General features: G+C 39.1%; 1 protein-coding gene across 2 annotated transcripts; it reads right to left on the reverse strand.

The window, feature by feature from the left end:
• Positions 1–1,233: 1,233 nt before the first annotated feature.
• Positions 1,234–14,506, reverse strand: septin10 (septin 10). 2 transcript variants are annotated; one of them, XM_026933224.3, is made up of 10 exons: positions 14,276–14,506; positions 11,092–11,206; positions 10,516–10,711; positions 9,638–9,824; positions 4,781–4,942; positions 4,081–4,177; positions 3,808–3,976; positions 3,318–3,450; positions 2,733–2,917; positions 1,234–2,046 (listed from the first exon to the last, which is right to left on the reverse strand). In XM_026933224.3, exons 1-10 carry the CDS (start codon positions 14,303–14,305, stop codon positions 2,031–2,033), a joined length of 1,290 nt encoding a protein of 429 aa, XP_026789025.1. In that variant the 5' UTR covers positions 14,306–14,506; the 3' UTR covers positions 1,234–2,030. The 2 variants fall into 2 exon arrangements, with proteins under 2 accessions (XP_026789025.1, XP_034170267.1); XM_034314376.2 differs by lacking the exon at positions 14,276–14,506 and adding an exon at positions 13,432–14,222.
• Positions 14,507–14,508: the final 2 nt, after the last annotated feature.

A 14,508-nucleotide genomic window follows, 5' to 3' on the forward strand; every position in this document is an offset into this window, starting at 1 on the left:
TGAGAGTGTCAGATCTCAGCTCTAGAGAGTTAAGGGGGTAAGGGGTTAGCCTTTGTGTTTTTAGGGTGAAAATTTCAGCATTCTCTGATTTTCAAAAATTCACACCATGCGTTAAGGTGGTCAAGACTAACACAGAAGTGAACTCAGTTTTGTTTTTAACGTGCTCCTGAATTAAGCTATAGTATAGTATAGTATAGTATAGTATAGTATAGTGTATTTTAGTCTACTAGAAAATAGCAGATAAAAAAAATTACATTTCCATCCAAGCTGCTGCATTGCACGTGTAGTTTAACTAGTATCAAGCATTAAAATGTTTAAATATGTGGATCCCAAACCTGTATATTTTATTTACTGCAATATATTGGAAATGACAGCATCAAATCTCAGATTTAGAGAGTGATAGTGCAAAACTAAGTGCACTCCTGTGTTAGCTTTGACCACCTTAACGCACAGTGTCAATTTGGTGAAGATCCGAGAACGTCAATTTTTTGCCCCCCAAAAAAAAAACGGTAAGGGGTTAGCCTTTGTGATTTTTTTTGGGGGGTGAAAAATTCAGCGTTCTCTGATTTTCACCAAATTCACAAAGGGTGTTAGGGAGGTCGACACTAACACAGGAGTGCAATTAGTTTTGTTTTAACATGCTTCAGAACTGAGGAATAGTATAGTATAGTATAGTATGAGACAATGACCTTTGTAAAAAAGCGCTATACAAATAAAAATGAATTGAATTGAATTGAAGTATAGTATAGTATAGTATAGTATAGTATAGTAAAGTATAGTAAAGTATAGAGCAAGCATAATATGGTACAGTGCAGTGTGCTGTAGTGTAGTATAGTAGTATAATTGTAGTATAATTGTTACGGTATATTGTTGTAGATAAACAGGTGCAATACACTACAGTAGATAATGTTATGGTGTAGTGTAGTATAGTACAATATAGCAGATAGAAAAGGTATATCTCTATCCAGGGTCCTGCACTGTACATGTCTTTAACTGGTCCTGACCACCAAAATGTTAAAATTTGTGTGTTCCAAAAAATTCAGCCTTCTCTGATTTTCATGAAATTCAAAAAGTGCATTAGGGAGGACAAGCTAGCACAGGAGTGCACTCTACTTCCTCCTATTACGCTTCAGAGATGAGATCTGAGCGCTTTAATATGTTTTAACTGTCCATGTACAGAGTGGAAACAAACTTATAGGGAGAGCCTGACAGAACAAAGTTATCAGAGCAATATTTCCATTCAATCTTTATTCATGCTTTAATGAATTCTACCCCATACACAGCTTAGATAAATACACTTCAAATACAAAAAAAAAAAAATACATAAATGTTTTTAGTGTTAAAGCAAACAGTGGATGTAGGGTTTTGTGATCTTTTGGTCACAAAAATATTTAGAAAAAATATTTGAAACCATGTGTCTTCTGCAGAATCAGTTTTTGGCGTTTGTAGTTCTTTTACTGAATAATATTATACGAACGAGGTGGGGACTGAACTTAGCGTCAACTCCACATTCTTAATCCTTTCTTAGGTAAACTTGTGGAGTGTCTTGTTTGACCTTTAGGAGAAAATTACATCAGGTTCCAATACTGCATCAGTTGTATCAGTAACATGATACAAAAAAATTATGCAAAAAGTTTTGTCCAAACAGTTCACTGTTTCTGAATTTATGTAAAACTGTGCAATGTTGCATTAATCTGATTTCCTAATAAACGGATCACTGCTGTTAAACTGCTCCTTGTTTTAGATCCACCAGTAAGGTACATTTCTAAAGGCACTTTGATCCCCACATACAAAACTTACAGTCTCGTCGCCCCCTAGTGGCCATCCTCAATCCTACATTAAAACATTGAGTGAAGGAAATATAAAAATACACTGTTACACAAATGATACACACAGCAGTCCTGCTGATATATTCGAATAATAAAAACATTAGAGAGATACAAACTAGCTGGATAATAGTCTTTTTTTTTTCAGGATGAGTGGAAACATCTGTTCAGAGTGGAATGGATCCAGTCTTCAAAGCAGCTTCTTTACATGAACCCAGAGCTGGAAAGAGAAATATTGACATGTCAGAAACTATAAAATAAGGTTTGTAAATAGTAACTTCATCTCCCAGTGCAGGTTTAATCAGCTCATCCACTTTTAAACAAATAATAGCAAATGGTGCAAGCGTGAGACACAAAATATTTGACCTGCTTTATACTACTTTTATAAATTTCCTCCACTGCAACTCTTCCATTTTCCTTAGTTTCTTGTTCATCACACACTAAGGGCGAGGGGGTGGGTCCTTAACACTGCAGCCCTTGGTTTGCTCATCTGGCGCTACATTTCAATAGAAAGGCTTTGTAAGCAAGAAGGGGAAAAAAATCTAACTAATGAAGGAGGCTCATTGTCAGATACCCACGAGCTGTTTTAAAGACTGTAACATTTTTTCTTATACTAAAAAGAGATAAAGACACAGAAGAGGCTACATAAAATTCCTAATTTTTTGATAATGCAAATTAGAATAAGAGGACTTTAATATATTTCATATATCTGATAATATAAAATTTGTGTTTATGACCACACCCCCTTGTTGCCAAGCCCTATGTAAACACTAATAACCATACTGATGTTGACTGACAGTTAGTTTATATCTCTAGTTCACATCATTAGGCACACCATTAGCTGAAAAATTATAACAGCTAACAGAGTGTGAGTTACAGACATCGTCAGGTGAGCGTGCTACTTACTTCTTGCGGTCTTTGTCCTTCTTGAGGTTGGAGTTGGAGCTGAACGATTGGCCCTGCAGGAGCTCAGCCGCGGCTTTCTTTTTACTGAAGGAGTTCATCTCATCCTCCAGAGCCTTCCTCTTCTCATCCAGCTTGCTCTTCTCGTCAGCATGCAGACGCTTCAGCTGCTCAAACTTGCCCTGGAGCTACACACACACACACACACACACTTCATAATCTCTTTCTTTGCGGCATGTTTGGAATTTGGTTTAGTCCCCATTTTCAGGAAAAGCAACAAAAAGGTCCGAGTATTACTTCAGGAGGCAAAATGCTTAAAGAGGCTCAACCCAAATTGAACATTTGTCTTAAACACTTTCAGGCTGCATTACTGTGAAGGAAAACGGAAGAGCTTAATGTAATACTCCATACCGTTTACATCAGTAAGAATATGGATGGAGATCTCTTGGGTTTAATCTCCCACACTGCTCCTTTAATCTGCTCCATGTGTGTGTGTGTGTGTGTGTGTGTGTGTGTGTGTGTAAAGGAGTACTTCCTCTCATTCACTCCTTCACAGTGTGTGTTTAATCTGTGTATCAGGATGGATACCTCTCTCTCAGCCTCCTTCAGTTCCGTCTCTTTCTCTTTAACACGTAGGACAAACATCTGCCTCATCTCCTCCTCTCTCCGCTGCAGCTCCAGCAGGAACTCCTGACGCTTCGCCTCGTACGTCTCCTGCAAGCTGAGCAGACACACAAATCACTGTGCATCATCCAATCTGTCTAACAAGATCTGTCTACAAGTGGAACCTTGGGCAGCTTTGACAAATAACTTGTTTGATTTTGCTGTCATTAATTCAAACAGATAAAAACGGATAAATAGTGACGTTCATTAGTTGTTCATTAGTAAAATTGTATTTGTTTAAAATTTGTAAATTGAAAATAAAATTGTAATTGTTGGCAAAAAAGAGGAATAAAACACTTCAGGACATGGTGTTATTGGAAGATAAACCCAACATACACTCCAATGAAGCGCACACACAGATGATACAAGCCCAGAGAACACACACATTAAAGTCACACACGATGTTTGTTTCTACCTGACTGGTTTGCTGTCAGCGTCTGTGTCCTTAAAGCCCATCTCTTCCAGTTTGCAGCGTCTGTAGAGCTCGTAGTGGCGTGTGTGTGTCTGCTCCCGCAGGTCCTCCATGTTCACGCAGATCAGCATCTCCCGCAGCTTCACAAAATCACAGTGGTTCTCGTTCTCCACTGAAACGCACACCAACAACGGTGCTTCAGCAAGTGGGACACACATACAGCATGAAAACACACACACACACACACACACACACACACACACACACACAGCATACCTTGCACCACACCCCAGGGGTACTGTCGCGCTTTCACCATCTTATTCCCAATCTTCACCTCCTCTGTGCTTCCCACCACAGCAAACGGCAGGTGGCCCTGGAAACCACACACACAAATTGTAATACGCTTTACCATTTGAGGATTCTTCCATCTTAACATACAAAGTTAGTCAGTTGTTATAATAAAATATTTCCTAAGGGCTCACGTGATTCATGATGTTTTTACTTTCAGTTTCCCTTTTTAGTACTTTAGTTTAAAAAAAAAAACAAAAAAAAACAAACACACACACACACACACACACACACACACACAAATGTCAGAGATGCTGTCAACTAAAGCCAAACTTCAGGAATCACTGGGACAAATACAGAACACTAAACACAAAATGCCAGCATCTTTGTTCATGTATTTTCCCACATGTTTATGTACCATTGCACATACATTGCTCTGATTTATATATTTTCAGTTAAACCTTTGCAGTCTTCACTGTCCTCAATCAATCTTTTTATTATGCCCTGCACTATATCCTGCCATTGTTTAAATATGTCATAGACTACACTTTGAGCAAGTAAACAAATCTTTTGGCTAGGGTCTGTACTTAAATTTTCACATTTTATTCTTGCTCTAATGAGATCAGTAATAAACTCTCATTGAGGTGAAATCCGTTTGAATCCATTTGTCAGAGTTGTGCATACTCACGTTCATGGCGCTGTTGATCTTGGAGACAGTCTCGTCGTCGGTGGGGAACTGATAGATCTGCACTCCGTTGCTCACCAGCTCACTCATGATCTTAATCTTAAACTTGTGCAGCTCACTCTTAGAGATGGTGTCCGCCTTCGCGATAACTGGGATTATATTCACCTTTAAAAACAAGGAACATACACGACATCAGGCTTAGAGCCACGGCTGTCTAACAGTACGTGGCCACTGTGCACGGTGCAGTGAAATCCAGCTCATCAGGCAACAGCAAAAGGTCAGCAAGCTCACATTTATGCAAATGCTCTAATTTAGCTGCTGCACTGAATTTAGCCAACCAGTGAGTGTACGATGGTGTTCGAAATGACCACTAATGCAAACAAGAGGGGCAAATCTAGTCATTTTTATTGTATTATTTGAAATTATATCTGAAGCCCATTAGGTTACTTCCTTAGGCTACTAAAACATGCACCTACAGTTTATTACTTCAATTTAAAATTGTTCGATAATGCTTACTTAATTTCCATAAAATTTTGTCGCATTCCACCAATAAAAGCTTATTATTTTTCAATACCAATGTCACCAGACCTCAATTCCATACAAAACTTACAACAGCAGGTGAAACACCAAAACAGTCACTACAAACCCTAGCTAAACTACGAGCCAGCCATTGGAAGACTGGGACTGTAATACATTTAGTGACCTCCTTATCTGACAGGATTAGTGCTGTTATCAAAGTGAAGAGGCAAGGTCACCTGCTCTTCCTAAAAATTCTTTGGAAGTTTTTATAAGATTGAGGTTGAGTGATTTTGCAGAACAGTCAAAGTGCTTCAGAACATGGACATGAAGCTGAAAAGGCTATCTCAGAGACTAACCAACGACTCACCATCCACTTTTATGCCAAATTACATTTATCCAAGTGCACAAACTATTGAAATTGCAGAATACTGATTTGTGTTCATCCATCACAAGAGTTCAGTCAGCAGGTTTTACATCACCCAGACCACAACTGTTCACACACAAAACATTTGCCAAAAATAAAAAGTCATCCACTTGAGTGGCTCAGAAAGCCGTGAACCGCGATACCAACACTACTTCAGTCCTGCTGCCAGCATTTCTGCATTTCTGAGGAGGAATCACCCACTGAGTGCCAGCTATGAAACCAGACACACACACACACACACACACACATACCCAGAATACATCAAGTCCTAAAATCTCACACAAACACCACACAGACACGTTATATAAACCACACACACACACACACACACACACACACACACACCAATAGCCTCATACAAGATCGTATACAGGGCAGCTGAAGAATTAATCCTACAGATGGGGAAAAATGTTAGAAATGTGAAGCCCTCCCTCGTTCTTTTATCCTCAAATGTAGCCACAGACACTTCCCAGAATGGCAGAAAAACTACAGAACTGAAACTGCAACATTTCTCACAACATACACTGCCCTGCCAAAAAAAAAAAAAGTCGCTGTTTAGATTTTAATAGGAAAATACATAAGAGTCTTTGAATGGATCATTATTAGAGTGATTATAATGATTCTAGCATGTTATATGTTTGGCAACAGTTCTTTTAATCTTAAAAGATGAAGTGTGTAGCATTTTAGTTCTTTAATAACCATGTAGAAAGACGTATCATGGCCATATTCCAGGATGACACTGCCAAGATTCATCAGGGTTAAAATTGTGAAAGAATGGTTCAGAGAGCATAAAGCTTATAGCATAAAGAATAATTTTCACACATGAATTGGCACTTTACAGAGTGCTCACCTCTTTCATTGTCAGTACAAGATCTTGACCAAAGATTGATGCACCTCTTGAAATAACATCACAACATTTATTTCCATCAAGCGTTGCATCAGTTTGCTCAAGATCTTGTATTGACAATGAAAGAGATATAAAGCACTGTTTAAAGTCTCCTCCAGCACATCCCAAACACTTTCACTGAGGTTAAGGTCAGGACTCAGAGGTGCCAATTCATGTGTGAAAATGATTCTTTATACTCTCTGAACCATTCTTTCACAATTTTAACCCTGATGAAACTTGGCAGTGTCATCCTGGAATATGGCCATGATACGTCTTTCTACATGGTTATTAAAGAACTAAAAAGCTACACACATCATCTTTTAAGATTAAAAGAACTGTTGCCAAACATATAACATGCTAGAAACATTATAATCACTTTAATAATGATCCATTCATAGACTCTTATGTATTTGCCTATTAAAATCTAAACAGCGACTTTTTTTTGGCCGGGCAGTGTATTTTTATTCTCCGACATGTATGAAGGCAGCCTCAGCATTTTCCCACTTCTGCAACTTTGTTAAGCACTTCTAACTGTTTGAAGAACACTTGAGAATTCGAGGAACAGTTTTTTTTTTTTTTTTTTTTACACAATTTTACACAAATTACCCTACATGTAGATGATTACATTTTGTGTTGGAGTTATGAGGATTAAAAAAAAGCTACCAAAGAAAGCATGTTTTCCTAAATAAAGTATTGTGTAGAATAGCAAACAGAGTCTGAATTTAGATCCGGGTGGGGATTTAGATCTCTAATTAGCAAACCAAAGGTGACAGTGGTGAGGAAAAACTCCCTGAGACGATATGAGGAAGAAACCTTGAGACTCAAAAGGGTACGCATTGTCTTCTGAGTGACACTGGATAGTGGGGTTATAAATCATTACAGTATACACGTGTAGATGAGTGAAGACAACCAACACTGTGTTGAAAGGATGTTCATTAGGATCAGATTGTCTTTATGATTACAGCAGCAGCTCTTAGGCTCCAAGCTACAGTATCCTGGTGAGATTATCCACTGAAGAATGGATGAAACTTGGGTATAAACTGTTTTTAGGAAGTCCAAATCTTTCGAGTATCCATGTGGGACCATTCACAAGAGCACAATTTCAAAATGGAACTACGTCATGCATGTATCTTGTCACTTTGGGAGGCTGAGAATCCCACTTCATGTTGTCTTGTGTGGAATGGTACAAAATGTCGCTGACGTAAAAAGTGATTCTGATAGCCCAAGATGGCCGCCCTGATAACATTCCAGCGTTCATATTTATACACACTGTATCCTAAACCACACAGGCAATTTGTGCGACGTTACTGAAGAACTGGATGTAATTTGAGACATATTTATTGTATGTAGGTGAATATTTACAGAAGAGATAGATTTTGGGGCGAGATAGACTTCCCTTACACTTCCATGTTACAGTTTTTCTCGATTGCTAAAACACTATAACCAGGCTTTTGAACTAAAAATTCAAAACCATAATGCCATTTATCAAAAAGCACACCCAATTCCCTAAACTCTAAACACTACTCCCCTGTTTTTACACGAGTTAGATTTGTTGAGCTGTCACTGCAGAACTCTACACACAAATCCCTTAATTTCTTATTGCGTACACCATGTGGTCATTTTGAAAGCACTAGCATTCAATACTGTTCACTCAAGTCAGCACATGTTGAGCTCAATTAGCACACAATTCCCCAGGTGAAAACACTAAGAGTCAAAACTGAACACACATCATTCAGATCCTTGAATAGATAGATTAAAGGGCCCGAATCAGTTCAGTTCATTGAGTTTTGGAACAATGGATCCACAGAGAAATGAAGGAATAGGTCGAGGAGGAGGAGGAGGAGGAACGTAATTGGCCATCGGGCTATTGTGACTGTCCCTGGTCAGCGCGGAGGGAATGTCACTATGTGCGCAGCCATCAGCCAACGAGGGGTTCTCCACCGCCATGCCATTCTAGGACCCTATAACACTATGCTCCTATTTGCTTTCCTTGACGGTCTAAGAGAGCATATGTTCCAGCTGGACCACAGGGAAGCAGCACAGCCAGAGCAGCCTCACTACGTTGTTGTTTGGGATAACGTCAGCTTCCATCGCGCTGCTCTGGTTCATGACTGGTTTACCAATAACCCGAGGTTTTCAAACATCTTTTTGCCTGCATACTCTCCCTTTCTAAACCCGATAGAGGAGTTTTTTCAGCATGGCAGTGGAAAGTGTATTACCGAGAACCTTATATCCGTGTTCACCTCCTCCAGGCCATGGAAGAAGCCTGCCTAGACATATCGGTAGATGCTGCCAGGGGTGGATCAGGCATGCAAGAGGATTTTACCCCCGCTGCCTGACTAGGGCCAATATAGCCAGTGATGTGGACGAGATTCTCTGGCCTGACCCAGACCAAAGACAGAATAATTTTTTTTGTGTGTGTGTTGTACTGTGTAGTACACGAATGAATAAATTGTATACATTGGTTGTGTCTTTTGTGTTCATCATGTGAAAAGGTTTTGGAGGGGGGGAACCACAAGCAACATAACTTACCAGTTTTGGAAATATTGTTTTGAATTTATTGCACCAGTGTGTAAGACGATGTTGTAGTGTGTGTGTTTTTGAGGGCTGGTGTGTGATGTCCGAGGGCAAAGTTTGGTTTTTCAGCAAGAGTGAATGGTTTTGGGTGTAGAGCTTCATTTTGACCTGAAAATAGGATGTTTGGGGAATTGGGTGAGACGTTATGGATTTGTGTTTACTGTTTTGAGAATACGAGGCATAGTTTCAAGAAATGTGTTTAAGCAATCAAGAAAAACTGTAACGACAACAAAACTACAGAAAGAAACACTGGACACAAAACATGTCTTGACAGACAGATAACATTTTGGTAAAAGGAAAATTGTGTAAATCACCAAAATGTTGTAGAGTCTTGACATTTTGGCAATGTCGACTGGGTGTGCTCTCAGAAAAAGCTTTATAATCATGAAAATGGAGCATGTTTCTTTTAATATAAAATTCAATATCTGTTTAATTAAACGTAATTGGTACCAACCTTGCTGTCCAGTTTCTTCATGGTGACAAGGTCGAGGGATTTCAGCGAGTGTCCGGACGGGGCGATGAAGTACAGGCAGGCATGGATGCGTGAGTCGTGGTAGTTATGCAGCGAGCGCTTGATCTTCAGCTCTTCTTGCAGGTAGGACTCGAACTGCGTGTCGATGTAATCCACCACGTGTTGGTAGCTGGAGAACCAATTTTTCTGTTAAATCAGGGACTGAGCTAATGTTTCAAGAAATCTGTAAAAAATCCACCTTCACACCCACATGTGGTTCTAACCCAAACTGGTGCCGCACAAAACTGTCTAGAATGTCTTTGTATGCTGTAGCATTAACATTTCCCCTTTAATGGAATTAAGGGGTCGAGATCAAACTTGTTCCAGTATGACGATGCCCCTGTGCACAAAGCGAGCTCCATGAAGACATGGTGTGTGAAGGATGGAGTGGAAGAACTCGAGTGTCCTGCACAGAGCCCTGACCTCAACCCCACTGAACACCTTTGGGATGAACTGGAACCCCGACTGCACCCCAGACCTCCTCACCAACATCAGTGCCTGATCTCACTAATGCTCTTCTAGCTGAATGAACACAAATCCCCACAGCCACGCTCCAAACTCTAGTGGAAAGCTTCCCAGAAGAGTGGAGCTTATTATAACAGCACAGGGGGAATAAATCTGGTACGAGATGTTCAGCAAGCTCATATGACTGTGATGGTCAGATGTCCAAATACTTTTGGCCATTTAGTGTATTTTGTTTGACCGACTGTCTAAAGTCTGCCCAGACAATTTTCCAACCAAACATCTGACCAACCTTCTGATGTCTGCCTCTCTGTATAAACGTCTTACTGACTGTCCCCCTCCCTCTTGTGCCTCCTCACCTATCCTGTTTGTTCATCTGGTCTCCAAATCCCACCGTGTTGACGATGGTGAGCTTGAGACGCACGTTGCTCTCCTGAAGGTCGTACGTCTGGGCGCGGAGTTTGACGCGGGGCTCAAAGTGAGACGACTCAAAGTTCTCAAAGTTGGTGTTGAACAGTGTGTCCATCAATGTGGACTTCCCAATACCCGTCTCACCTGTAGATGAAATTATATGTCCGTGTGTAAGTTATAAAGAAAAATGATGTAGGAATAATGCTTGACAGGGGAGGGTTTTTTTTTTAGTGCTGCAGTGTTTACGGTGATGCTGGACGTCTAAAGCTGAAACGTAAACCATATTACAGCGGATCACTGAGTTTTACTTTAACATCAAAATCAAAGGACGCATCAATAGTAAACATCAGAGTGGAGTTTTTATGGGACAGGAGAAGGTCTAAGTGAACAGTAATAAGTGGATAGCTAATGCAAAAACGTTCAGTTCTTTTCTCCACCACTTCCCTTTAAAGTCTCTTTAAAGATTAAACAGAAAACACATTAAAAGCCACATAGAACTAAAAGTAATCATCTTAGAGAGTCACCTATGCAGAGGATGTTGAAGCAGAAGCCCTGACTGGTGGATTTATTGACCAGCTGATCTGGTAAGCTGTCAAAGCCAACATGACCGGACAGAGATAAAGGACGAGCATTTCTTTCCTGTTAAAACAAAAATAAGCAAATTAAAGCCTTTAATATGAAACTTACAGAATTGAATTATAAAAACACATATATTAAAGCTGAAATGGTCCAACTCAGAACTAAAACATTGCAAAACGCTGCTGCACTGTTAGGACTTGTACCATGATGGGTCTATAACTGTGTGGAAGAATTGTCAGGAAAGTTTGTTCCCACTTTTCCCTCTTAGTCTTGGTGAAAGGAAGCAAGGAATCGAGGAAAACATAAACTGACAGCCGTGTAGGCAAAATTATGGCTAAAAATAAAGACACGATCTGGAAAGCTTAGCCACAGTGTTTTTTGGATTGTGTTTGGGACGTGGTCCATAAAGACAACACCCTTAAATACAGAGTCACACAGTTCTAACACGGTTCTTCTAGCAATCTTAAATAAGGATGAGTACAAAAAGAGGACAACTGAAAACTTATATATATATATATATATATATATATATATATATATATATATTACACACACATACATATATATACATATATATATATATATATATATATATATATATATATATATATATATATATATATATATATATATATATATATATATATATACACATACACACAAAAAAAATTATATTTATAAAAAATAAAAAAAAACAACATTTGCACAAAAGTTTCCACTCCCTATGTATAATGGATGGGATGGAAAAGAGGAGGGAAAAGAACCTCTATTAACTTATCTACAAAAATATATAAAGAATAAATGTGTGTTTATCCTGGAAGAAGACAGCAATCCATGAAGAAGTTTTCCCATAAGGCTCTCAGGCTTCAGACCTGATGTAAAGAATGCGATGGATCCCACATTCACACCAGCAAGCGTCAAGTCGTTCATGTGTCTTGTTTGTGTAACGACTTTTACTACTGAGTTTTTTTTTTTTTTACTGAGAAAACATAGTAGCCAAAATGTATAGTCTACAACCCACTATATGATTTATATGCACCACTTCTGCTTCAAATGTATTTAGGTTTTATATGTTTATTATGTTACGTTCCATTCTTCGTATTAACTTCGTAGGCAGATTAGCAAAGCGAGCAAACTGTACTAGCCGCATACAATCACTGCTACTTCCTTCCAAACTTTATTTTGTCTTTATACACATTTAATGAAAGGTCGTATACGACAGAATAGGATGAAACCACAGTGATTAATTTTTCTTCGATTGCTGCACTTCAGACTGTAAGTAGGGTCTAAAGTTGTGAGCGGGGAACTGAAGAAACGCTGGACAATACTGAGCAACTGGAATCATTCAAGCCAATCGTGTGCATTTGTTGCTTTACAGCATCATAACTAATTTGCATAGAACTGAGAAAATCTGTATTTAAATGTCACTTGTCATGCTGTCGCTAAAACCATGGCTCGGCTGCTGCTCTCTAGTCTGAACGTAGCGTGTCAGGCAGCGTTTTAACAGATACATCAGGATGACCGATGGCAGAAACGACCAACATTCACCATTTCACTAGTTTTGTTACTTCTCATTAAGGAATCTATACATCATTTTAATTTAATTCTAAGTGTATACAAACGTTTGCACTGTCTGGATAAGTGGGAACAAGGGGGAAAAAATTTTTTAATTCTCTGAGGCAGGAAAAATCTCAGATCTTAGCTAAGCTTTAAAAATCATTCCCATTCTCTGGTGTTTAGATAAGCATGCCATTATACACACACCACAGCACTCTGTGGCTCGTCACCATTTGGGAGGACAACATGTTTCTCCCTGCATTCCAGAGATGGGGTGAGGTTTTGGGGGCAAATCAGGAATGTAACAGAGTTAAGCAACCAAGATTTTACAGTCTCAATGAAATGGCTTGAGAGCCGTGGTTTGAAACAGGAAGTCTGTGTGATGGCATGTTGAAGTGCTTGACTGATTTACACAAACAGCCAATTGCGTTTGAGATACTCCACATCCGTGAGGAATCTAAACAAATCTGACAATATCTTAGTGAGCTAGCTAAATATGGAGAACACTGAAGAGTTTATCGAGAGCCATTTTTTCAGCTGTGGAGGATTTCTCACCGCCGCTTTAACCAGGACGATATCCTAGACGATGACACAGCATGTGTTTTTGGAGTTATGAAGTACATATGTGGGTTACAAGGTCTCACTGGGACGCATGTGATGCGCCTGAGTGTTAGGCTTAAAGCTAAATTAAAATATTACTCTATGTGATAAAATGATATTGCTCTTACCGAGGAAGAAGCCTCTGAATCATGTTCTCGGTTAGTCTGAGGGACCGACATTCCTGCACTAAACAGCGTCAAGCTGGTAAATCACTTCCCCGAAAAGCGCTGGACACATAACCGCAAAATTCCACCCTCTTCAAAACGAATAAACTCCAACTATTATTTCTCCACCAAGCAACGGTTGGAAAAGGGAGCAGTGTACAGGAAGACGTGCTGATGAACCATGTTCACTGCTAAGGAGCTGCTACTGTAGAGCAAGTCACACCCCCAGGGGCGGGACATATACGTTCTAGAAAGCATTTAATTGGACGAACATAAGACTAGTACAGGTTGAGTCATTAAAAAAAAGTGTAATCGCTTTGCCAGAAACGACAAACTATAAAACTAAAATGATCTTTCTGATCTTGAAAATCATGTAATCAGATTATGTCATATGAATGTAGAGAGGTTTAGAGTAGATCTGGAGGAAGAGTGAACCGATTTATAACAAAAAAAAAAACAACAAAAAGTGCACTTTAGTCTTGTTCTGTATTACTCAAGGAAAAATTAGGAACTCATACCTACAATCATTAACTTTCAATGAAACTTCAGACAAGATTAGAGGAATGTTGACTGGGTTAAATGTGTACTTAGTTCAGGCTTTTTTTCCCTGTTGGAAGTGTAGTGTATTACATAGGGCGTAGAAGCCATTAAATCATATCCAGTGTAGTGCACTTCGATAATTAGGGAACATAAAGTCAATTGAGATTTCTCCACTGCTAGTTAAACTTGCTAACTAGCTAGCTATCTACCCACCTAGCTAAACCAACATTAGAGCTACTAAAGAAAAACAAATTTATAAAAAGCTTACCCCCTGTCGAGCAACATCAGACGAAGCCATGTTGTACGTAGAATAAACGCTTAGTATAATTTATTTTCTTTTAAATATAATATAATTTATATTTGAAAAAGTACCGACATGAAAGAGGCGGGTGAAGCCAATTGAAAAAGTTTGGAGGAGAAACGATTGGAATGCAACAGGAATGTACCACTCCTTACGACCTCCCGTTCACGACAGGGTAAATAAATATCTGGGTGGAATTA

The sequence above is a fragment of the Pangasianodon hypophthalmus genome, chromosome 2 (genome assembly GCF_027358585.1).
Source record: "Pangasianodon hypophthalmus isolate fPanHyp1 chromosome 2, fPanHyp1.pri, whole genome shotgun sequence".
NCBI classification, from domain to species: Eukaryota; Metazoa; Chordata; class Actinopteri; order Siluriformes; family Pangasiidae; genus Pangasianodon; species Pangasianodon hypophthalmus.

Bases quoted from the DNA above. Each gene is read 5' to 3' on its own strand.
- septin10 (XM_034314376.2), bottom strand. From the start codon at position 13,482: ATGTCGGTCCCTCAGACTAACCGAGAACATGATTCAGAGGCTTCTTCC. The intron at 11,207-13,431 runs GTAAGAGCAATA...TTGTTTTAACAG, and splicing joins ATTCAGAGGCTTCTTCCTCG to GAAAGAAATGCTCGTCCTTT. The intron at 3,977-4,080 runs GTATGCTGTGTG...TGTGCGTTTCAG, and splicing joins CCCCTGGGGTGTGGTGCAAG to TGGAGAACGAGAACCACTGT.